This window comes from Pimephales promelas, chromosome 14 (genome assembly GCF_988280905.1).
Source record: "Pimephales promelas chromosome 14, fPimPro1.hap1.1, whole genome shotgun sequence".
Lineage (NCBI taxonomy): Eukaryota > Metazoa > Chordata > Actinopteri > Cypriniformes > Leuciscidae > Pimephales > Pimephales promelas.
This window is the reverse complement of record NC_142782.1, coordinates 25,228,529-25,254,802: the sequence shown is the minus strand read 5'-3', so window position 1 is coordinate 25,254,802 and position 26,274 is coordinate 25,228,529. Positions and strand designations below refer to the sequence as shown.

Here is a 26,274-nt window from a genome sequence, read left to right as displayed (position 1 = left end):
AGAAAATGACTCTAATATGACCAGATTGATTGATTCAAATTTATTTAGTTTGTTACAAACAATATGCAATCTGTAAAACAAAAACCTCAAAATTATAGTTGAAATGGTATACTGCTGGAATTTTTTTGACCTTGCGAAAAAGCTTAAAGTATAGACCAACAAATTTTATGTTTATTCATTTATTTCATGTTGGTACATTTTTGGGAAGTACACCTGTTTTGACCTGATGTCCATTGGAATGGACAAAAAAAAAATCACAATGAAAGCAATTATATTAAAACAATTCATTTGTTTTCATTTATAGAAACCTCATGAGCTGGGAAAATGTACTTTTATATTTTTCAAAAACTTGAAACATAATTCAGGTCTGAGGGGGTTAAATGCAGTATAAATGTATCATTCAGAAGATCATTACTGGTTTCTAAGCTACCTGTTTTTAAAACACAACCATGTATCTTGATGTTCACCTAATTATAACCATCACCACTTTTTGCAAAACTTGAACAGTCCCTTGTGCTTTTATATAATAGGTATAATCTCTGAAAACAATTGTGCTTCTTAAGTAAGTTTAATTGATGTTTGGTTAATTAATAGTTTTTGCAGTGTTTTCTTGAAACAGCAAATCAAGACTGGTAAAATGACAACAGCATGATGCAATCATTGTCAAATGTAGTAATAATGTTCATCTGGATGGTTTTACAGGAAAATATATGGCCGGCTGTTCTTTGTGAGAGGTGATGGAGCTGCTCCGGTGCCGCCGAGGCACAACGTTTGCACTTTTTAAACCTACCTGGGCTGGTGGAACTGTCCATGTGCTAATAGCCTGAACAGAAGAGATCACATTGTATATAGAGTGTAATGTGTGGGAAATAGATAATACCCATGATGCATTGCTCTAGAATGTGTATGCACTGGGATTAGGGACCACAACCAGCTTCTACACTTTTATCTGTATAGAATTGTTTGTTCAAACCACATTTATTTCATTTTGAAGAACTGGATGTACATTTCCTTTCATTTTTAGTGCAAATTTCTGAACGAGTAAGTATGAATATGTATAATGGATATAAAAATTCTGACATTTATCCAAATTGTCTCATGTTGAGTATTCAAGAAAGATTTACTTAAAAAAAAAGTCTATTTGTGTGATTATTATTTTACTCTAAAGGTTTAGGATTCATGTCGTTCCAAAACCGTAAGACTTTCGTTTATCTTCGGAACACAAATGAAGATCTTTTTATTGAAATCTGAGCAATTTCTGTCCCTCTAAAGGCAGTCCACGCCACTACCAAAAATAATCCATATGAATATGATATGAACAGATGTATGGATATGGATTTAGGGATAGTTAGGAACTATCCCATTAAAAAGCAAGGAGTTAGTCCGAGACAAAAGTGATTTACACAAATTTATTACACTTTTTACCAGTACAAAATACAGTCGAACTAAGCAGTTGAGGCTAAATAAAGATATTTTAAAGACACAAAAATAAGGTATCAATATAGTAGTGAGAAGAATTGCAGCTACCTCCATAAAAATAATCCTTAGCCAGAAGCTTTAAAACAGCATTACAAAAAAAAAAAGAAAAGAAAAATCTTTCCCAAAAGCACACAACAGGCAAAGAACCATGACAGGCGTTAAAGTACAGAGCCTGACACTCACAACCAACCACAGTGAGAATACATCCGCCAATCACTTCTCAGAAACAAACACAGAACAGCTAGTAGAAATAAAGTTTATCTTTGTAAATAGCAGAGAGGGACGTGTAGGGTGCCCGTTACGGGCCGCTACCAGGCACCGGTAAAGATCCCAACCGGGTTCTTCAAAAACAAATGATGTCTCCTGAAACCGATAGATCTCCTGAAAAGGTTTCCAGCTTTACTTCAGCTAAGTGGGCACGTTGTTTTTATTAAAAGCGTGAAAACTAAAACATCAGATGTACAGCACCAGGTAATGAGGCATATTTGCAAGAATCTGCATATTCTGTTACTAGACGTGTCTATTTTTGGGTTTTCTACGTCTTCTAGAAAAGGCTTTTCTGAGAAATTTTTAGCTATTACGTAGCGTTTACGTTTTTTTGCTATTACATATACACAATATCTACTTAAATATATGATGCAAAAAAACATTTTTTTGATCTTGATTAAAAAATAATAATTTTTAATAAAAATAACACAAAACTAGTCATAACCTGGTGAGTGCAGACTCACTTCCAGTTACTTCAGAAGGCCTTGTGTACAGATGCACGCTCACAGGTACGTTCAATATATCGACAAATCACCGAGGCTCTTTTTAACCACTGCAAACAACTAAGAACTCCTCAAATAACTACAAAACTAGACCAAAAAGGTGAAAACTGCTTTGCTTGGGTTTAAGACCAGAGCAGTAACCATCAACACAGTAGGCGTATGTACATCCTGAAGCTTTCGAACGAGAATGGGGTACTTTCAGGGCAACCGATTGGAGCAAACAGTCGAATAATCTCATAGTGATTTTTATAAAAACGTATTAAAAGTTAGACTCATTAACTCATTAGAACTAAAAACTGTTGAGGTATAGACTAGGCATCTCATATGGCCAGGGGTTTATCTACAAAACGTCTGGAATGGAGCGGTCTCCATTCGTTTCGTCGTGGAAAGGCTTTGCATGTGCAGCGGGTTTGGGTGGGCGCTGCGATGCAGCTTTGGGGTCAGCAGGTTGCATCTACGCCTGAGGAACCGCGAGGAAACGGCCGAGGCAGAAAGTCTAAAAAAAAATGTGACCATCTTTTAAAGGTGCTTTAGACACATCTGAGGTTCTGAGACGATACATTCATTCTGCGGTTAGAGGCACGGCCGAGGAAACGACAGAACGAGAGAAGGTCAAAGAGAAAGAGAGAGATAGTTCTGCTCTAGTGTTTCTTTCCTCATCTAAGGCACTGAAAGAAGACTATGGCACATGAAAAAAACACATCACAAAACCAGCACGTTCTTGTTTCACAGTCGGAGAAAACCTAAAGGCGAGAGAGAGAGAGAGACACACACCGACCCTAAACAGACCTACGTACCCTCAAGATAAAGAAAAAGCTCACGGCCGAGTGTTAGAGCCGTAAGATTGTGGTCTGGGGTGAGCCTGACGCCCTGCTCTTAGATCTCCTGCAGGGAGTGACTGCTCTCGATTCTCTCTCTCTTCACCGCCGGCTCGCTCATACTCCTCTCGCTCATCCTCGACATGTCTCCATCGCTGGCCATGTCGTCTGAGAATGAGGCATCTGGGAAAGGAAAAGAGAAGGATGTTGGAATACAGAGCAGAGGAACTTTCGAAATGAGAAAGGGTTGGTATCAAAATCCATTACCTTTCTCCATGAGTGATGGCATCATTGAACTGAGGTCACTGAACTGAAAATACACAAAAAAAAATATAATTTTAAATACATTTTCAAATGGATTTGCATATTGTGTTACATTTTAAAACCTATAAATAACATTGATCTAAACAAAATTTAAATAAGGTTAAACAAATTAAATATTATGTGAAAAGTATTTGCTTAAATTCTTTACATTTAGTCATTTCCACCACAACCAAATGTACAATTTACCAAATGTTAGCGTAATAAACAAGTGAGAAAATGACCAGAATATTTTTATGAATTATATCTCAATCTACATATTTTATTATATAAATAAAATTAGTATTCATATTAATGTGTAGACAGTATTATATCAGTATTATTAGTATTAATGTGAATGTACAGACAGAATTATGCAATCCATAAAATTATTAATATGAATGTGCAGACAGACAGATAGATTTGTTATAAATATGTAGTTCTGTGCATTTTCTTTAAAATCAAATGCTAGCTAGGAAATTAGCCTTAGAAAAACAAAGAACCACCCCCCCCCCCCCCCCCCCCCCCCCCCCAAAAAAAAAAAAAAAAACTCAACCGTATCCCTCAAAAAGCCACAGAATACTATTAAACACAATACATTGTTTGAATTGTGATGGAATGGTGGTTTCAGAAAAATAACAAAACTCTGATGGCACGCATACATGCTCTTGGACGTTGTTATTTAAATAAACTCTCTGAATACACACTTTTCACTCCTTCAGTAGTTTATTTTCTTAGTCAACAGGGCCAAAAGAAACGCCTGCATGTGCTCAACGCTCAATACAAGCTGTTAGATTAATGCACGAAAGTCTGAAATATTAAACTACGGAGCAGCCAGATCTCCTCACCTCCCCCATGACAGCAATGGGCGTCTCTCCGGTTGCATGGGCGACACGGTGTTCTACCAAATAGAACATGTATTCATCATAGAGCAGACGGATGAGGTGGAAGGAGCCAAAGCTTGCGGCCGAGCGCAGAGTCAGATCTCGGATCACCATGGAGCTGTAACCAGGGCAACAGAGAGTTTCATTACAAACTACCACAACAAAACCACAACACCCGCCACAGATTAAAGTGCTGCTTTCAATCTACTCTCTTCAGAAGATCAGTTGTTGTAAAGCTGTGTCTGTTAAGAGGCCACATCAAATGGAAGTCAGAGCTGCAAACTCATTTGTCATTTGGGGCATCGTCGCCCACGAGACAATTTTTATGATTTTGACATGTAAATGAAGCATTTTGACAAGAAACATTTTGCTTAAAGTACAAAAAACAAACTTTAAATTTATTGACACAATTTGATTCAATAATGATTAAGTTGGGACCTATCAGGTACAGTACATAGCAAATTTCTTTAAAATATCGCTCAACTAATGCTGTAAACCATAAGGAACCATAAGGAATAAAACATTAAAGATTAAAAATTATTTCTTTGTAGGTTACTTACATTTAAATCACACATAAGGAAGGTTTTGTAATAACGTTATAATACATTAATGACAATTATGTTTCTACTCTTTTATATATATAACATTTAAACGGTGACTGTCATAAGTAAATATTATTTATTCTGAAACAATATTCTCATCAGCTTTTACATAGTACTTAAATCTGCATATTTGTGAATTTTACCCCAGGGTGTTATTTATCTTTATAAAAGACAAATTTTTAAACCTTACTAAATATATGCATTATCTTTCATGTCAAATTCAGTTTTAATAATAATGAATCCAATTGAATAATTTACACTGCAAAAGTACATCTAAATAAATAATTTAAAATCATTTTATGAGTTTAAACAAATGCAAAAAAAATAAAAAATAGATGATACTTTTAAACATGAAACTAAACCGCCAATAGGCGGCGCCAAATGACCCGTCTTAATAAATTAATCATTGAGTTATATACAATTTTTATTGTATATCCAATTTCACCCCTCAAACCGAAAAAAACCTCATCGGATCTACACGATTCAAATAAATTACATATTTTGTTTCAAAACAAGCGACTAGTTTTACAGGCATGGGAAGTGAAATAAATGTAATTGAGAAGAGAGCCCATCGGTGGTTTTTAAAGGGAGCCGTGTACCTGTAAAAAGACCACTTGAGCAGGAACTGGCGCGCGGCACGAGGGAAGCTGGGACTGCCGTCGTAGGGTTTCAGCACCTGGTTGACCACATTATCCAGCCAGGCGGCCCACTGATCCAGAGAGCTCTGCTGCTGCAGGGTCACCTTAAAGTCTTGCTCCAAACGCTGGACCACACTCTCATCACACTGGCACACCCAGGACGCCTGCTCCTGTGACAAACACACACACACACGCTCAGAGTGAGCAGAGAACGCACTCACTCCTCCTCCGTGAACCTGAAGTGTTTCTGATGTTCCAGCAGAAGACAGACCTGCACGTTAGCGAAGTCCACTCTGTTGAGGTCGCTGAGCATCTGGTTGATCTGCGAGGTGTTCTGCAGGACGGCTCGAGCCGCCTGAGCCAGATGATTCAGAGAGGTGTAACGGCGCAGGGTCTGCGCAAACGCACTCACGACTGCAGCCTGCGCAGACGACAAAACCTTGTGAGCGTCAATGCAAAAATACCTAGACCTCACATCCTGTAAGGTCAGTCACCAAGGTTACAAAATTCACTTCTAAAGCACCATAAAAATAGGCATCATAGGCACAAGCACATGTAGACACAACCCTTCAAATAGATTTTCCTTTGTAATTAATAAAAGAAAGAAAGCTTTTTGTAGTTTTTGAGTATCATTATTATAGAATAGCATTTTCTCAAAAATTCTTTTAGAATATCCTACATTAATAATATACATTGTAAATTAATGTTTTAAAAATTAAATTATATATTTTTTTGATTGTTTTCAGAATCTCTCTTCTTCATGGAGTTTTGCCTGTTTTAGCCAGCTTCTGAGAACATTTGCAGCAAATTTCTCCTTTAAGTTAAGGTCAGAAACATACACACACACATACCTTAGTGCGGACAATCTCCTGTGGGAAGTCAGTCATGGCTGAGGTCAGCCACCCCTCTAGACTCTTAGCGAAGTTTCTGATAGCTTGAGTGAGTGTGCCTGCAGGATCACATTTCCCATCAGTCATGCACTTAAACTTTCAGCCCACAATACAGCAGCAACACTGACCCTGGAACAGGTCACAGTAAGTGTGTGAAGAAGTAGAAATACTAACTGGGAACAGGCCGCAGTACATCAGGGATGAGAATCTCCACCAGTGCCTGATACAGGATGTGATCACAGCTCCTCATCCACTGTTTGATTGGTTCATATTTACACAGAGCGATCAGCTTCTCTCTGGGGAATCCTGGGATATCCTCCACATCCTCTTCACTGCACAATATACCAATACATGTCAATTCAGACAGAAATCCCTTTGTTTAAAACAGCAAAACTAGCAAGTAAAAAAATCTGTCGTTGTCTCTTTTAAAATAATAGATGATTGTACAAAACTGTATTAATGTTTCACTCAGAGAGCGCAATACCTACACTACAGGTCAAAATCTGGGGTCAGTAAGATCTTCTTTTTATAAAGAAAATAATACTTTTGCTCAGCTAAGGACACTTAAATTGATCAAAAGTAAAGACATTTTGTTACAAAATACACCTTTCCACAAAAATATTAAGCAACAAAACTCTTTTAAATTTAATAAATAATAAATGTTTTTTGAGCAGCAAATCAGCATAGAATTATTTCTGAAGCATCATGTGACACTGAAGACTGGAGTGATGATGTTGAAAATTCAGCTTTACCATCACAGGAATAAATTACATTTTAAAATACACTAAAATACAAAAATACAAGTTTAAATTGTACTAATATTTCACATTACTGTTTGTTTTCACTGTATTTTTATCGAATAAATGCAGCCTTGATAGCACAAGCGACTTCTATCAAATCAAAAAGACAAAATCTTAAACTTTCGAACGGATGAATAATAATACACAGACAATACTAATGTCACTACTACAGGAATGTCCTTGACTGTCTTTGATGACTTTTCCAAACACTTCTAAGTTTTCTGTGACTGTATGAACTGGTTTATAGGATAAAGCACCTGTTAATGGTAGTGGCTCCGTCACTAGATGGCGCTGTTGAATACCAAAAGGTCTGCCATAGCTTCTCTATGAGGTGGAACTGCAAGTTCATCACTACGTCCAGAGTCGCCTGACAGAGAGAAATCAGGGTTATAAGCAATGTTTAAACAAGCTCCCATTAATTAACACACTCAAACAGCAAAACGGTTTCCTGCTGATATTTCAAACACAAGACTGACTTATGACCAGTTGAACAACTTGCAAAACAAATGATTTTGGAACAAATACACTGATGTGTGCTCCAATGCGAGTTATGATATAATTTGTGAGATGAGTGTGCTCTATTCTGAGCGCATGTCTTTCCTGTTTGGCATATCAGACGACAAGATCATCTGAAGTGTGACCCACTCACGACATCGCCGTCCATCTCGCAGTTTAAATTATGAAAACAGCCAGTGCTCATTCAGAAGCACCATTCTTGAGAACTATCTACCTTCTTATAAACATTTTAATAGTTTAACTTTCAACTACATCTTATATTCTGTTTTATGTCCAAAAAAAAAAAAAAGGAACTTGTTGGTGTAGTGGGGATGGTATTTCAGTGAACTGTGACATGCAGCAGAAGTGAGAGTGTGGTGAGTTTGCTGTGTTTGTCTCAGAGTGATTCACACTCGGCTCTCAGATTCTCCTCGATGAGGACACACTCTTGTATCCAGTTACACACACCCCCCTCCCTTTTCCTCCCTCCCTTACCGGTCACATGCTATGTTTTGGCTTCCATAGCCAGGTCACCATGGCAACCTTGTTTACCGTTGCCCCGGCAACAGTTTAAACACAGCACTCCAAAACAAAAAAAGAGAAATTCTCTTTCCTGGACAAACAAGCTTTCGTATCTTAGTCTAAAGAGAGGAAAAGTACTATAGTCTTCCTTCTAGAAGACAAGTCGATGATTTTTTTAAGGGTACTACACTTGTGTGAAGAAATATCTGTTTTATAAATTCACATCCTATTTCAGGCAGCACTAAAAGTGCAGAGTTCTGACTTCCTGAAGTGCATCAGCACTCTACAACCTACTTACGAGTTCGAAGGACATCATTTAACACGTTCAAGGTATTTTGGTCAAATGAAAATGGATATGTTGGGCAATTTCTTATCTTTCTCTCTTGTTCACTGCCTGAAAAGCACTGGAAACTTTAGCGCTAGTGCAAAAAAATGAAGAGTGACAGGACATTTTGGTTTCTATGTTTAACCCCTGTCCACTGTGAAATCAATTAATTTAATTAATCGCAACATAAAATTTTGTAAATATATTACATACATATCATTATATATATATATACACACACACACATATATATACATATATATATATTAGGGATGTCAATTTTCACAAATTCCCATGATCGATCGTCGTTTAAATCGGCGCACGCTGAATGAATAACCGTTGAGCACTTTGATAGCGTTTATTTTACTCAAAGAAATGCATCCTATTTGATATAAATTGGATATATACAAAATAAACATAATATTACAAAATTATTTCTGCACAAAATGACAAAAAATGCATTCTTAACCAAATGCATCCAATATGAGATAAATCAGATATAGATAGGCGTACACAAAATAAACTATTACAACTTACATTTGCACAAAACAAAACACTGCGAATGCACACGCAAACTTATAGACATGATGAAGGTGTAAAATAGTCCCAAACAACTCCGGTGCGTGTCATTCGGGGGTGTCATTCAGTGGGACTCAACACTCCACCACACCGACGCGCTCGCTTACACATGTCTCGTGGTTGAGCAGCATGCACGCACAATATCCTGCATAATCGATGAATGATAAGTTTTATCGATTAAATGTATTTTCGACAATTAATCGATCTTCGATTGATCGTTGACATCCCTAATATATATATATAAATTAGATATACATGTGTGTGTATACAAATAAGGGTTTATTGCTCCAAATCATTCGCGGTTCGGTTTTTATCACGGTTTTAGGGCCACGTTTCGGTATTTGCTATGTTAAAGGAAAAAAAAGTACTTCTGTCAAATAAAAATAAAGAAAATAAGAACAAATTTGTTGTTTGATTAACAAAAACAGACAGCAGAAGTAATATTAGGCTGATGTCACTTTAAGACACCATGCACGGATCCAATATACTGATACTATACACACACATGCATGCCCCTGCATGGGAGGAAATGGCCCTGATGTAGTTTGTAAATATATACTAAATGTGTAACACACACATATTATACATTTACAAACTTTTATTTTAGATGCTATTAATCATGATTAATTTATTTGACAGCACTACATCAAATATATTCTGATTGCTTGTGATTGCATGATGTTGGACAAAGCTTGTCTCTGGACCCGTTTATAACAATATTAAGAGAGAGTATGAAAGATATTCAGAACGCGAAGACATTTCCATTTGAATGGGAGAGGTCTGAGTAAACCTGTTTACTATGCTTTACCAGCAACAACTTAACTTATATTTCAGTAGTGAGGACTGAGGAGCATGCAAAGACTCACAGATGGAAAAGATCCAACTGGATGAAAGGTTGATTGGGAAGACTAAAAAACTCATAGTCTGAGTAGAGGGATAAAAGAAGCCTTGGAACAAAAGGGGAGCAGTGGACGGGGAGGGACAGAAAGAGAAATGGAGAGAAAGAGCGCTTGAATATGGCAGAAATTACATTAAAAGTGAGAGCTAGGATATGAAGATGGGTCGAGTTCATCTGTCAGGATATTGAGACTGTAATGAGACCAGACACATTCTGAAAGTAAAATTCAAGAATACTTCAAACTAGAAACTCAGAAAGTAGGGAGAAGGAATACTTAGAAAAACCCATCAACAGCTCTTTCACAGTTTCTCAATGAACAAAAATTAAGTGCCGTTTATTCTTCCATTAAAACACATCGAAACTTCAAGTAAAACCTAGAGAAAGAGGGTGTTGCAATTAAAATGGTTCTACGAGGTTTACGACTTCAAATCGATTATAATATTTATTTATGTTTAAAGTACATGTCATTTTCTAATTTGATGAAGCAAAATATGGGAAGAGAAGAAATCTAATCTACTCCAAAGAACAAATCTCAACACACTCCCTTTCCAGCACACGTGAAATAGTCAATTTAGTGTTCATGAAATGAAGCAACTCCTTTTCAACCAACTTCTGGAGATAACAGACACACGGGGAACAGAAATGTTTATATTTTTAAAAGCACCACCCTATGCAAAGCACTATGCTTTTTACAACATTATCTTTATATTTGATTCGGAAAATGTTAAATTATTATTATAATTATACAACTACCATTCAAACCGTTGTATAATTGTACAAATACTGTTTTTTGTCTTTCAAAAAGGATTTATTTGTGAAAACAGTAACAATGTAAAATATTTTTGCAATTTAAAAATATATTTTAAAATATATTAAGATAAAAAAAAAAACAGTTCCTGTGATGGCAAATCTGAATTTTCAGCATCATTGCGCTAGTCTTCAATGTCACATGATCCTTCATAACCTTCATTCTAATAAGCTGATTTGGTGTTCAAGATACATTTTCTACATTTCTAACAAGTTTCTTAAATTTCTTTAGCGGAAACACAATCTTAAACTTAATATTTCTGTGAATACCAGAATACACTTTTATTCAGGATTCTTTGATTTTCTTCTTAGAAAGTTCAAAAGCACAGGATTGATTTAAAATAGAAATCTTTACATTATAAATGGCTTCACTGTCACTTTTGAATGGTAGTGTGAGTAATTACAAATTATAAATCAAATAAATAAATGATGTATCTGCAAACACTCAGGCTGTTCTGTTTTCAAAATCAATTATAAAATATCTAAATGAATGTGAAATTAAATCTGATGCAGTTAACACATTAAATTCAACAGAGACTATGTGACAAATATTCACAGATTGTGAAAGAACATTGTTCATACAAGGTCATTCTCTGAAAGATGTTGCAGGTGCTTGGTTTTCCTTTTTTTTTTTAGCTGCCCGTAATAACAAGGCTCACATTCATGCAATACATTGTTGCAAGAAAACAGCCTTGGGTAGAGTAGTGTAACTATTTGCTGTGGTACATTTCATTCATTATTGTATTTCTTTAACATTCTCATTATTCCATTAATTATACATTTTTGTGTACTTGATATGTACTCATGTTCTGAATAATTCCTTTACATATTTTATACTTAACTTTATATTTATGAATTATGAAATGATTTGAAGTTCTTGTAATAAGCATATAATATCAGAATTTTAATTTCCTCTGGTATAAGGAATAGTTTATCTTTGCCAGGGTGTCTATTATTTTCTAAAGATAGCTGTTAAAAAGTTGCTTCCTTTCCACGGACCCTGTGACACTGTTTCCTCCACTGGGTGCTCTGAGAATAAAGATACTAGGAATGCACAGATAGGAAAATTTTAGCCGATATGATAATTTGAAAGCCGATGACCAATATACTGGCCGATAAATCTAGATCCGCTTTTTTGTGTAATTTTTGAGAGCCTGATTACAAAAACAAGTCTCAAGCACACAATTATAATAATGTTCTCATTATAATTTGATGTAGCCTATATGGTATTTTTTGAAGGAGATTCCAATTATATTTTCATCTGGGTGGTGATGGCGCAGTGGATAAGATACATGCATTTGGTGTGAGAGACCTGGGTTCGAATCCACTGTGAGACACCAATGTGTCTCTGAGCAAGACACTTAACCCCTAGTTGCTCCAGAGGCGTGTGACCTCTGACATATATAGCAATTGTAAGTTGCTTTGGATAAAAGCGTCAGCTAAATGAATAAATGTAGACCTTTTGCTACGTTTGCACCTCCCTTCCAGACTAAAATGGAAAAAGGAAGACCTAAAACCATTAATTCTAATACACAGATAAAATGCTGGTGTGGACGGAGATCGCATTCGTTGTAATTCTCTGTTTTTAAACGAAAACGCAGTAGTGTGGACGGGGCCTGAGGTGTCTCAGCTGAAGGAAATAAGCCATTATTTATCAGCTTGAATATATTGGGCAAATTTGTTTATTGGGTGGATAACGATAGGATTAAAAATGAAAATATCAGCCGATGCCCATATGGTGGCCGATATATCGTTCATCCCTAAAAGGATTCATTCTCTATTTGCAAATGTGCTAAATTTTGAAAAAAAAAAAAAAAAAAAAAAAAATGTGTAGTACCTCACAGTGAATCCTGTAGTTGCTCTGTAGATTTTTGACATCGTTGATGCTGATTGGCTCAGGCAGAGGACAAGAGCCCAGATCAGGTGAAGGGAAGGAGGGAAGGACGTGAGACACATCTGCAAAAATACACACAGTGTTACCAAGAGCGAGTGGTAAGACTTGAAGCTGGTTGTGTATGCATTCAGACGTTTTTTGAAGTGCTTGTATGTAAATGCTATTAAATTCTATTAAATGTATAAAGTAGAAAAAGCCTGTACTGGTAAAAAAAATAAAAATAAAAAAATATCGAGGTAAAATGTTTACTGCAATCCTTCCAGCGCCCTTTCCTTTCCTTCATACACTTCCGTTCCAAAGGAAGGAAAGGAAAAACTCACTTGACCGAATAAACTTGAGTAACTTTAATCTATATTTTAAGAGTACAACAAGACTATGCAGTGTTTACATTTGATTATTATTATTATTAGGCTTTACACTGTTAATACATCTTTCTGAAAAACTTAAAACAACATTTATTTAATTTGAATTTCGATTTTGTTGCATTTATTTGTTCGTTTTGTAATTCGTTTTTTTATTGTATTGCTGACTGTTTACTTGTCTTATGTAATTATTCTGAAGACCTTTTTCTTACATCAGCAAAAACTAATACATAAGCTAATACTGATCCTAGGTTAACTAAAACCTTGTGAAATTTCACTGAGATTTAAAATGAATCATATCATGAAATAAGACTTTGTCATCAAAGCATATCGCCCACCAACAATCATATTAAATAATCTAAATAATCGTGATTATGATTTTGCCCATAATTGAGCAGCCCTAGTACTAATGTATTAAATCATGTATAAAAAGTCATGGAGGAGGTTTACCAATATACTGCTGGTGATGCTGGCTCTGAGCCGCCACGCTTTGCTCAGGGGTGCTGGACGAGTGCTGGGAGCCGCTGTTCAAACTGTCCCCCATCCCATCCATCTTGTGAAAGGGCTTAAACCTAGACACAGGAGATACCAACAGAAGGATTAAATGTTGAATTCACAACTGGGGATTACAGACGATATGACTAAGCAAGAAAGAGAAGATCATTTTCCATCAGGATGCAGAGCAGTGTCCAATCTGAAGGTGTTCTGTGCATTTCCAATGGCAAAAAATTCTGATGGTTTTGAACCGGAATCACGTCATAAGCCAGATGTCAGCATAATGTTTTAAGAAGAAAAAAAAATGATTGAATAACAGGACATTAAATTGTATTTTATTTAGAAAAATCATGCGTGAATTGATCAAGAAGAACTATTATTATAAATAATATCAATGTAAAATGTATTACCTATAAATGTCTCACAACTGCATCGATTGCAGCTAGCTGTGGCATACATGATTTTTTAATAATTTAATCAATAATTAATTCGTAATGTTTAAATAAGTTCACAAAACCCACGCTGGTTTTCTGTGTCTGAGATAAAACTTGGTCTGAGTGTCCATATATTCAGCCAGTGTGGGACATAATTAGACATGGATTTAATGAATCCAAATCTCTAGCGGGATTCTGAACAATAGAGTAAGACATGCACACAAACAGGATCTTTGTGATGGCAAAGAAGAGATGTTCATTTCACCTCTGTTTCTGATGGACAGGTTGTTGCCTCATTGCCATGTACTGCGTGTCCTCCTGCAACCGGTTGAGAGGCGAGTCAGGCTTCAGACGAATGCCATAATAATGGTATTTTGAGTTCCCCCTGCGACACACAAATGCACATAGACAAAATGAGCTATGGCTTTTCCCCCCCAGCAACAACACACCACAATTTGAGACTGAACGTCATTTATTTCAGACCATCATCTCATGATCATTCTTTAGGTATTAGATGAGTGTCTGCAGAAAATCCACTCAGCAAATGTTCGTCTCTGTGCTGCTGTGGTTCGAGACTGGATTGTGCTTTTCTTTTGAGAGTGGATAAGCTGTAAAAGTAGTTTACAGCTTATAGATTAGCTGTATTTTGTGGGGTGTAGTGTTATGGAGTTCCCTTTGTGTCTTTTTATTCAATCAAACATACTGTGTTTGAAAACAAAAATGTATTGCAATTAAAAAGCTGTTTTAATTATAAGAAATGACCTCTGTTCTGCTGTCACTGTTTGCTTGAGTGTTGGTTGAAAAGTTTTGAATTCAAGTAAACCTGCGTCTCATTGGGCGGTATCTAAGCACCAGAAAGAAAGACCTGTTTCTATTTTTTTGCATGTTTGGCACAAAAATTTGCCCACACCCACTGCCTGGTCCTACCATGAGATACGTATTGTAATGCCCTATTAACAAAATATAAATTTTGATCATTATTTACAGTAACAATTTTATGGACCATTTATGCAACTTAACACGAATAAGCCAAGTAATTTGCAGTCTTTCAAGAGAGCATTAAATATTACCGTGGTCGAATCCAAAGTTTTATTATATTTCACTCTACCAACCTGTTTTATGAACTCTTGAACTCTAATCAGCTGCTCTATTGCAATTTCTGCCCAGTCTGTCCTTTTGATCCTAATATAGATTTGCCCACATTATCAAATGTTTTTTCTAGAAAACAAAACATTTCTGACCTAAATGTAAATTATTTTTGTCAAAATTCATCATGTCATATTATCGCACCTGCTAACAGGTGCATTTAGTTAACATTAGCACCAATCTACAGTACATGACACAGCTCAAAACTCACTTTAAAACACCTAAGAGTCTTTGTACAAAATGACTGTGATGCAAAGTGAATTTGTAATAAAATACGCAGAAATACACCACTAAAAAGCCTCACCTTTAGCATTTCAAATATAATTCTTTATTCTCATAAAAATGCAAGTAATGCAAGTAATGTGAGTGACAGATGAGTAGCGAATCGAACAGAGGCAGAGGGCATCAGATCTCATAATTTAGTTCTTTCTAAAGAAATTAGGAATAAACATGCGAATCCAATCCATCAATATATTTTTCCCCTAAATGTGCACACTTTTGGACTAAAAGCCCTAATAGACCTTGTTTAGTGCAGTCACAATGAAAACGGAGCAGACACGGTTAAATATGCATGTCTCGTAATTTCCTTTAAAATATGACAGCAGAACAGAGAGCTAATTTGTGTGTGTGAGTTTTGTTCAAAGAGTTTGTTATCGGTTACTTTATTTTTGCAATTTAAAGTCTTAAGAAGCCTTTTTATTTGCAGTCTTTTATTTTTTAAGTTACAATATAATTATTTTGGCTCTCAAAATCATTTCGTTTAATTGCATAAAAAAAGACACAGAGGTAATTCTATATAGTCTGACCTGGTGCCAAGTCGGCGTGTGCGAAGGCCCATGAAGACAGAGCGGATGAGTTTGCCAAAAGAGGCGGCATTAACCGGATCCAGTTTTTGCTCCTGACAGTGTCTCAGGTAGTGGTTATACAGAGAGCTCCGCGGGAGACTCACTCCCTCAGCCGTCTCATAGTTATCCAGCAACCACTGCAACTATACACACACGAACAACCAATGAATAAAACAGTGAATTTAAGCTTTCTTCAATATATATATATATATACAAACAACAGCATAAACAAAACCACACATAACAGAACACTTCTGCATACATACTGTAAGTTCATATTCATTTAGAAATTAATTTGACTGGTAAAAAGACCGTCATGGGATCTGCACTTTCACATTTTATTGCAGAGGGAGAAAGGACATACTGTATGTGGAAATCTGTTGATTTAAGGGATAGTTTATTCACCTTCATGTCATTTCAAACGTATCTGACTTTCTTCTGAGGAAAACAAAGACATTTTGAATAATGTACTGGCCATTTATTATCCAGTGACTTGAACTTCAGAATCCGATTAGTCTTAATTGTGAATTAATCTAGGGGGGGGTTTGTGCATGGGATTATCGGATTCCCTGAAAAGGTTTAAAGGGACTAAAACAATGATTTGTGAATGTGCCAAAGAGAGCTAGACATCAAGATATTCCGTAAATACCTTCATTTTTCAGTTCCTCACACAAAGCTATTGTATTGAACATTCTTCAAAAATGTTCCTTTTGTTTTCTACAGTGGAAATTAAGTCACACAAGCACAAACAGTGTTATTTTAGTTTATTTATAAACTTGTATCATATTTATTAATATATTGAGTTAGCTTTTATTTTATTTTCATTTTGGTTTGTTTTAGTATTTTTATGTGCTTTTGTCATTTTTACATTTAACTTTAATTTATTTTTTCATTATTTACTTATTTTATATTAATTAATTGCTTGCCAAGGCTACATTAAACCATTTTTAATAGTTTTAGTTAACAACAAAAACATCAGGAAAGGTGTGTAAATGACTACATTTTTCTTAATAAATTAAAATAAAAGTTAGTTCAAAGAATTAGCAAATTAGCCAAATATTTCATTAACATGGCAGGGGTGAGGGGTGTGTAGAACATTGTGAATGAACGGCATTCAAATTCTTTGGGTGCAGATTCTGTGAAGGCCTCCTGACAACTGAGGAACAGCATGGGAGAGGGAGTTTTAAACACTCAAGTCTACAGACTTTGAGGGAGTAATAATTCCCAATCTGTGAGGAACAAATACGCCCCTCCACTAACACACTGATGTCATAGTTATATCAATCTCATCTCAGGGCTCACCCAAGAAAAGAATATACAAACATTTTTAAATACTCACTGCCAGGAGCAAAGGAGTCAGTTTATAATACAAATAAAATTCTTAAAATATTACATCCTTAAATATCAAAGGGACAATGTGTACTTTATGTATTTTATTATTTAAAATCAATATATTTACGTTTGATATCAACATCAATATATTTGATGTTGATATCTAACAATGCACATACTTCAGAAAATATAACGAATAAAGAAGGCATAAATAATTATTGCAATAGTTCATGTTTTTCACAGTCAGTAATTCATGCTGTAACATTCATTTGTTCGTGGTGTCAAGTTGCTGTTTGTTTGAAATAACAAACCTGTTCACACGAAGGAATACTCGACAAAGTGATATTAGAAGACATCCTGTGATAGCTTTTTGGTACATAATGGGTACCATAGATGCAACGCGCATTTGAAAAAGCAAGGTGCTGGAGAGCACAATTCGTTTGAATGCAAAATACATTTTCACCGCTAGATGGGAGAAATTCCTACACATTGCCCCTTTAAATTTGAGTGCTTGATGTTCAGGGGTAAATCTCACACATATATATACATATACAATGATCCCTGGGATGTTGAATGAATCAGTGGTGTAATGCAGGGGGTCTGAGGCGCTTTAAACCCAAATTACACAGAGCGAGGGGCTGTTCTGGAAAATGCATGCTCACAGCAGCAGTGAAAAGCAAAGCGAAGAGGCAGGCAGAATGAACTAAGCCTTTTTTTCAGGATTTGTTCCAGTTTCAAGAAAGTTTTTTTCCCAGTTTGACTTACATGGCTGTTGAGCAGGCTGCTTTTGTGAGTGGCAATCCCTTCTGACTTTTGGAGGTTTTCAATCGCCATTTCAAGCTAAGGAAAAGTAGGAGCATGCAAGACATGAAACGGGGGAGGAGAAGGAAAAAAAAAACGGAGGGGGGGGAGGGACGACAACAGAGAGGGAAAAAGACACACAAAAAAAGAAAAAGGAAATCAGTCTGTTAGCTGCAGCCGGACTTTGAGCATTTCCATTACAGTCTGTCAGTGTTTGCAGCCACATTCATTATGTGTGGACAAAAAGCATGCAAATGTGAGGAACTCAGAGGGTTACGCCACTCTTCCTGTCTCTGCCTCATTTATGCTAATGAGCTGCACACACAGGGCGTGAGGTCAGGCTACTCTCAAACACATGAGACAAACTCTCTAGCTACGTCTGAAATCACAGAGTTAGCAGGGTCGTGACCTCTGTGAAGACACGGTCGCATTTAAGGCGTGATTTAATTTCACTCAAATAAACAAGTTTTTCTGCAGGCATTAGCTGGGGTCCTATAAGTTTCTGTTATTGCATTGATGAACCGGACTTGTTTCTTCCATAGTGGGCATGAAAAAAAAATACTATTTCAAAAGTTGGAATAAAGAGGATAAGGCCTGAAAAGAGATTGAGAAGAAAAGATTAGAGGGAGAGAAAGATATAAAGAGACAGAGAGAGAGAGTGAGTTTTGGCAGCGTGGCAAAACTTGTAAAGAGAAAGAGAGAGACAGGGTGAAAAAAAAAAAACAGGCATCCTTCCAAGTCTTTAAAAGGCTCCCGAGGGCTCTTAGCCAAATGGTAATGAGCCCCAGGGGTTGCTTTGTTTCGGAGGCCACTCAAGTGGCTATGAAAACTGCTAAAACAAGGCAGTCGCCTCCTTAAGCCCTGTCCCTGTTTCCAGACCACCTCATAAACTAGCACACTGTGGAAAGAAAGCTACACTCTGATGACAGTGTGTGTCATCTCTCCTCTATGCTGTATTGGTAATATTGGAGAAATGTGTTTGAGTGATAAATCTGTGATGTTACTTTTTGAGAAATGCACGGAATTGCAAAACACTTTTGTCTTAAAGAACGTAAGAATCAAAATCATTTGTGACATGCTGCCGAAAAAAGAAAGTCATTGTGACTCATCCTTCAGTTTGAAAAAGTTAATAGTATTAACTCTGTGGGAGACTTAAAGGGGCCATGACATGAGAAATCAAATTTCACGGTTTAAAACGGCGTCTTCATTATAAACAAAGTATTTGTTTGATCAAGAGCCAAAAATGGGGACCTGTGATGTCACACGGGCAAATACATTTGCATATGACTTTCTATCCCCGCCCACTAACAGCTAACATATTTCCTCACTAATCCATTATAATCATTGATGCTGTCTACAGTATACAGATGTGCAGTTTCTGACATACTGTTGTCTGTTGACAACAGGACAAATGGAAGAGTGAAAGAACGTCTGCTTTGACGAGTCTAGTTTAAACTGCTTTTCATCTCTATATAGACTTCAAAAGGATCCCTTCATCGGAAACACGTAAATTATTTATTTTTGATGGTGTCCCAGACCACGTTGGGAAGATAATGTTTGTTCTGAGCATTTTATTTTGTAAACGAGGCATATTGTAATAAAGAGTTTGCAAAGAAACCTTTGTTGAAAGATGAAGCAGACAATTTTTGGATCTAACAGTAGCTGCATCATGAACCGTGAGTAAATGATTTCATTATGCTTTGTCTGCAAATAACGGTTTTAAATGGATAATGTAAATGTAAAAACGTACTCGCGTACAATAGCGAGTTGATATTATGTTTCCTATGTAACTGACAAGCCTTAAAGAAATAGCCTTTAAAAATGGATCATTTTAAAATGAGAGCTGAAAATTATCAATTTTATGCATATTTGTTTTTGTGCAAAATTTTTATTAACATTATAAGTGAATCTCAAGAAACATTAAAATAATAAATTAAAAAATCCATGTCATGACCCCTTTAAACAGAAATGCGGCTGGTTATAAAGTTGCCAAAATTGCTTTAAATCTGATTTAAATGTACATATTCATTTAAATTTAGCTACTTTTCCAGGTAGGTAATCTACTAGTTATGCTTTACTGACTTGAGTCTTGGTATCCTTGCACATCTCATGCAAAAGATATTGGGTTTATGGGCTAGATGGTCATTGCAAAGACAATACTTAAAATATATGTATTTTGATGTTTATTCCACTGCAATCCAGTGCCCCACAGACTTTCATTGTTAGTGTAATTACTGTAAAGAATTTTTGTTAAATTTAATAACCTGGGGGATGAGTTGAAATTTGTTAAAATAAGCATAACCCAGCGTAATATTCCTGTCACATCTCATCTAGACCATATAATAGTCTACCCATAACTTTCTATGATCTCAAAGTAACTGAGTAACTCCCCTCCCAGGTCACTAGTGGAACAGTATTGAGGGATTTCAGCACAGTGCACTGTACCATTGCAGATGAGGAGCGTGAGGAGTGAGAGGTGTGGTGGCGGCCGCCCTCCATCCCGCCGTGAATCAGGTAGGCACTGCCGCTGGAAATGATCTGACTGCCGCCCACATCCATGGCGATTCCCACCATGCTGTGGGCAGGCACTCCACCAGCAGACGAGACAACAGTGGTAACCTGAGTTCCCCCCGCTTGAGAGTCGAAATAGTTGCTTCCGCTGCCCTGTCCATACAGCTGGGACTCAGGGTTGTATGAGTAGGCAGTACGACTGAATAAACGGAGAATGACAGTAATGATTAGGGTTTAATGTAACTATTCAACATCAAATTTTCAACAGTCTTTAAAGTCCCCCTGTGGTGAAAATCTAACTTTGAATGTTTATATGTCTATGTGGTGTTTTTAGCATGGTCTTTAAAGGGATAATCCACCGTTTTTTCATTTTAAACTATGTTCTTCTCTTAACTAAGACGAGTTGATACATACCTCTCTCATCTCAGTGCGTGCACTCAATCGCTCTGGCGCGCGAGACACTTTGATAGCACTTAACTTAGCCCAGTTCATTCAATATGGGCCAAGCAGAGAAGCGACCAAACACCTCCACGGTTTCCCTATTTTAATACAGTTACCCGAGTAGTGTAACTCGACCAAGAATGGTGTCACAAAATAAAACGTAGCACTTTTCGAAGCGTGTAAGGTGTATAACTATAATGTATGGTGGAATACCACAGCAAGCGATTGGGAGCACTTTGACTCGGCGCATATCTATCTATGGACTCGGCGCAGTAATATCAACACTCTGGGGAGGGAGAGGACTTTTCACGAGTGATGATATTACTACGCCGAGTCGAAGTGTTCCCAAGCACTTGCTGTGGTATTCCACCATACATTATAGTTATCCACATTTTAAGGGATAAAATTATTGACTACAGGGGGACATTAAAAGAAGTTTTGATCTGAATCTGGACTCCATCTACTGTGTGTCTGAATGAGCATCTTTAATGACCAATTAACGGGGACAAATTTTAATATTCTTTAGCTATTTAACTACACAATGGACATGAACATACAGAAAAACAGACTTAAAGCTGCTAGGGTTTTCAATATTGATATGAAAATTTTAGATATTAAAACACATTGCATAAAAATGCATGAAGAATAGGGCCTGAAACACTTAAAAAGGCTCCAGAAAAATTGGCAAATTTCCTTTTTTATTATGATCAAGCAGCCATTGAAAGTAATTAATTTGTCTTTCTGACATGAAAAAGGGTCCAATATTATAAATTATGTTATAAATTAAATATTAGTGCCTTACATTTTTTATTGAGTATTACACAAAATTATGAACTGAACACAGGTTTGATTGACAGATTGATAGGTGCTTACATTGTGCCATTGGGGTAGACGGCCTCTGCTCCCTCCACGTACTGCACCTGGGACTGGTACACATGCTGAACCTGTTGAACCTTCAAACAAACACACACAGAGTCAGAGATCAGACTGGAGCGAAATAACCACTACAGGAGTTCTGAGATGTTATAATGTAGATTCTGTAAGGGGAATGGGATGAACAGCTGTATGCAGGCTGCAGGCAGTAGGGGGCAGTGAGCACAAAGCTTCGCCTCAACAATCAGAGACGCCCTGTCGAACTAGGAAACTACTTATTAACATATTAGTCGCAACAACCCAAGCGTGACGTGTGAAAAGTAAAGCATGCCTGCGTTTCGGGGTTCTGACAGTATACTGGGAGAGAAAGAGCTTAATGGAAAGACAGTGACAGTCACAAGAGAGTGTAAAAGATATGTAGAGAGGCAAAAGATAAGCCAGAGCATCGTGGGTCCTCAGGATGTGCAGTGAGCGTGCAGGGTTTGACTGTACTGTGTATGTGTGTGTGTGTGTGTGTGTGTGTACCTGCTGAGGGACCTGTTGCACTCTAGGCACTGGCAACTGCTGCACCTGAGCTCCCTTCTGGGAAGAGCCGGTGGCCTGAACTAACACACGCTGCAGGTGAGGGACACACACACACACAAATGTAAAAATTAGACCCTTTTCTGTTTGAAAAGTGAGGTGCGGAATTGTCCAGATGTATGAATGCAATTTTTCAAGTTTAAATTCGTCATGAAACGGATGTTGCGATAGTCTTTTCTTCCCTATTGTGACGTACTTCTTGAATGAGACAAAAAAAAATCTAAGAGGGGACTTGATTTTCTCCACTGGGAATTGATTGGATCATAGGATCCTTGTTATTTGCTATTGCTGTGATATTATGTGAGTGACAGGTTCTCATTAAACACATCATCAGAGAAAAGAAAAGATGTCGGTCCAAGGAGGACAGGAAGTTACTTTTATTTTTAACTAAACTAAGCCATTTTCGTGACAATGCAACTGTGGCATTTCCATAATTTCTGGCTCAACAAATGGTGTGAGGTTGGGTTGGGACTACCTGTTTGTCTAAATAATGGAAGATGGGTGGAAGGGCAATTTGTTAAACCAAAATGCACACATTTATAAAAAAATAAATAAATAAATAAAAAACACAGCAAAAGAACTCAGGATCCTGAGAAAGATCAGTGGAAAGTTTCGTTTAGTGTCGAAAGTGTCTTCTGCTAGCACCACAAAAGTTACGTACAGAAAGTCTATATTTCATTCATTGCTGTTTTTCATCAAATCCTCTACAGCTGTCCAGGGAAATGTGATGCGCTACTCAAAATATTAACCGAAATCATAAAAAACTGGTTTCTTTGGATGTGAGGTTGATCCAAAGCCAACATCTCCCACAGCAGCACCACGCAAAGTCGCTGCTAATCATTTAAAGTGGCTCTGACAGATGAAGGGTGTGGGTGAGGAGAAATCTTTCATCGCTTCAGATGGATCCAGTGCACATTGAAAAGCATCTTTAGAGAGATTCAGAACGATGACAAGAGCGAAAGCAGCTCAGATCTCAGATCTAAACTGCTTGTGTGGGAGGAGTTTCCTTAATTATTATTATTATGCTACTTTTGTGCATCAGTGCTGAGCCTGCTTACCTGTTGCGAGGCGGGAACGGGCTGAACCACCGGCGCCTGGGCTGAAGTGGACGTCCGCAGCGCCACAGTGGACGCCGACTCTGAGCTGCCCTCTGACCGCTGCATGGTTTCTCCTGGTAGATAGTAACCATGTAGTATTAGTATATGTGAATATTAATAATTAATATTGTAAGAATTCACTCATGATAATGTTTAAACATGCCAACAATGAATAATTGAATGTTTTTATTTGAAAAAGTAGATTAGCATTAGAAGGTATCACAAATCAGTAGGTATAACAAACTCAGTACAAGCTAAGAGTATAATTTCACAAAGCACCAATAACCAATGCAGATGACTGAGAAAAGAGTAAAAGGTGACAATATATCACTGTTTATGCTTACACACTAAGCATACTGTCAAGTTATCATGACTAAAATGTCATCAGGTCCCTGCTGACTTTGCCACATCTAAAGAAACAATGCAATCAAACTAAGCCCCAACAGGTTGCGAGAGTGGATAAGAGAGGCCCACTGAAAAACAACTCTGCGCATGTGCCAGGAAAAGTGGGACACAAAGCGGCTTTCACACCATCTTCTCCGAAAGGACCAGGAGCTAAACCTAGCCAAGTCAGGCTGAGTCACCCGCATCCCCAGCAGGCCGCTCACCTCTGAACTCTATTATGGAGGAAAGAACAAAGGAGACATTAACAATCCCATCACAACCGCAGCACGGTTCGGTCGAAGGGGAATTGAGTTAGAAGAATGGAGTTTGTGTCGTCAAGATCCCGATGCAACTCTCCAAACTCGTATGGGCGCACACAACAACGGGAAAGAGAAGAAGAGAGTGTCAAATAGCGACCAGACAGCCTCCCACGGAAAAAAAGATGGAATAGGAGGTGAGAGCAGGGGGACTTTGAAAAAAGTGGAGGGGCAGAAAAAACCCTCCCCCCATCCCCCCCCAACAAAAAGAAGGTAAAAAACTAAAATGGCAATGAGGCTGGTCCCCCCCCCCACCAGGACACTGATGATCTCCAGTGGTTGTTTGGAATGAGAGTCCGTCTCTAGGGGCTCCAATAATACAGCTGATATGAGGAAATTCCTCAATGCTTTGTAAACGTTTGTCGGTTGCTATGGTGAGGGAACCATGGCAACCATCCCTAACTCTACCACCCCCCTTCCCCTTGTGCTATTCTTTTTTAAGCTCACACACACAGGAACTTTGGACTGCTGGAGAGACTGACAGACTCCAAGACAGGGAACAGGTTACAGGGGGGCAACCGATCTCTGTACATCTAAATAAGCTCTTAACCAATCCGAAGGTGCATTTATCATCCCCACCAGTGTGCTCAACAGGTCCCAGAACTGCGTTTATGACGTGTCCCTGCATTGATCCTGACCGACACGCAGTAGCGGAGGTTGATGTGAGAGTTTCAAGATACCCCTTGACTGACAGTTTGTTGTTCAAGTTAAAAATGGAGGAAAAGGCAAGCAATAAGCTTGATTTCTGAAGGAAAAAATGGATGCTAATTACAGGCACTTAAAGTTTTCCTCTGGGAGTAGAGAATGAAGAATAAAAGCTAATTGTGTTTCCTGACATTAGTAAAATAGAAGTAGTGAATTCTCAAGTGTGAAGCTCTATTCAAAGGTAAATTAATTAGAGAACTTTCATCATTTTCAGAAAATAAATGAATTGTATTGAAGACAACGGATGATTCTGTTCAGTAAAAAAAGTATATACACTGCAAATATTTAGTTTAAAAAAAGTTTTCAAGATGAAGAAATTCGGAAATTCAAATTCAGTTTTATAATAGCTAGGTAACGCTGCCTTTACTTCGAATTAATGGATGGCGGCGGACTTTTGTGCTGCGTATGATGATCACGAATGAAATCTGAACTAGGAAGATTTAAAAAAAAAAATTAAAAAAACATTTCTGGAATCAATGATAAATACATGTCTGACCGTTGGAATGAAAAATAAAAAAAACGAGAAAAATCGCATTCATGATGATTTATGGTGATTTTATTTCCGTTAGACTTTTGTCTACATTGACGCTGATGCATTAAAGTGGAGGAGCTCCCCTGTTCCAAGATGGCGGCTATATTGACGCATTCGATCTAATGAACTGCCGTAGCCAAGGCGACTTCTAGTCTATATATCTATGCCTGCCTACGTGTAGAAATCGAATATTAGGCTGTTTATTTATTGTTTTACCTCAGAAGGAAAAATCAAGCTGAAATCTTGTTTTTCGTTTTGTGGAAAAAATAAAAAGACGAAAAAGGAAGCGTTTTCTCATTTTTCTACTTTCAATATCAAATCAAAAAACAACTGAACGAATGATACACGGATTTAAAACTGCCTTTATGTGAGGTAATTTTATTTATATATGAGCACTAAATGTTAAATAAATTTGATTAATTAATTACAAAAACTTTCCCTTTTGGTTTTTGGCTAAATTAAAACTTTCAATTTCAATGCATCACTAATTTCCATGACTTTTAATTTGACAGAGAGGATGATTCAGTGTTGAAATCAGTTGGCTCAGATGTGTCAATTTCAAAAGGAATTCAAATAGATTCAAACATGTGTCAAGCAGGAACTATGACAACTCTTATCAGTAGCTAAAGGCATAATCAAATTAGCTGAAATATTGAAATCAACAAAAACTCAAGGAGTGGTGGCTGGTAGAATTTTATGAATGACGTTGATTCCAG

General features: G+C 37.1%; 2 protein-coding genes across 5 annotated transcripts in view; one reads left to right on the top strand and one right to left on the bottom strand.

The window, feature by feature from the left end:
* Window positions 1-1,625, top strand: part of fcho1 (FCH and mu domain containing endocytic adaptor 1) — a 70,841-nt gene extending 69,216 nt beyond the window's left edge. For both annotated transcript variants that reach the window (XM_089119721.1, XM_089119720.1), the window contains one exon: window positions 703-1,625. In XM_089119721.1, the coding sequence (XP_088975847.1) occupies window positions 703-731 (29 nt within the window). In that variant the 3' untranslated portion in view covers window positions 732-1,625. The remainder of the gene's footprint in view (window positions 1-702) is intronic.
* rfx2 (regulatory factor X, 2 (influences HLA class II expression)) overlaps window positions 1,396-26,274 on the bottom strand; it is a 38,803-nt gene continuing 13,924 nt past the window's right edge. The window contains exons 2-18 of one of the 3 annotated variants that reach the window (XM_089119722.1): window positions 23,582-23,694; window positions 22,467-22,556; window positions 21,942-22,021; window positions 20,562-20,826; window positions 18,081-18,155; window positions 15,945-16,126; window positions 14,258-14,377; window positions 13,514-13,635; window positions 12,645-12,763; window positions 7,439-7,548; window positions 6,556-6,713; window positions 6,343-6,440; window positions 5,763-5,912; window positions 5,453-5,661; window positions 4,216-4,369; window positions 3,335-3,377; window positions 1,396-3,250 (exon numbers count right to left, since the gene is read on the bottom strand). In XM_089119722.1, the coding sequence (XP_088975848.1) occupies window positions 3,126-3,250; window positions 3,335-3,377; window positions 4,216-4,369; window positions 5,453-5,661; window positions 5,763-5,912; window positions 6,343-6,440; window positions 6,556-6,713; window positions 7,439-7,548; window positions 12,645-12,763; window positions 13,514-13,635; window positions 14,258-14,377; window positions 15,945-16,126; window positions 18,081-18,155; window positions 20,562-20,826; window positions 21,942-22,021; window positions 22,467-22,556; window positions 23,582-23,686 (2,205 nt within the window). In that variant the 5' untranslated portion in view covers window positions 23,687-23,694 and the 3' untranslated portion in view covers window positions 1,396-3,125. The remainder of the gene's footprint in view (window positions 3,251-3,334; window positions 3,378-4,215; window positions 4,370-5,452; window positions 5,662-5,762; window positions 5,913-6,342; window positions 6,441-6,555; window positions 6,714-7,438; window positions 7,549-12,644; window positions 12,764-13,513; window positions 13,636-14,257; window positions 14,378-15,944; window positions 16,127-18,080; window positions 18,156-20,561; window positions 20,827-21,941; window positions 22,022-22,466; window positions 22,557-23,581; window positions 23,695-26,274) is intronic. The other 2 variants (XM_089119724.1, XM_089119723.1) reach the window with 2 other exon arrangements.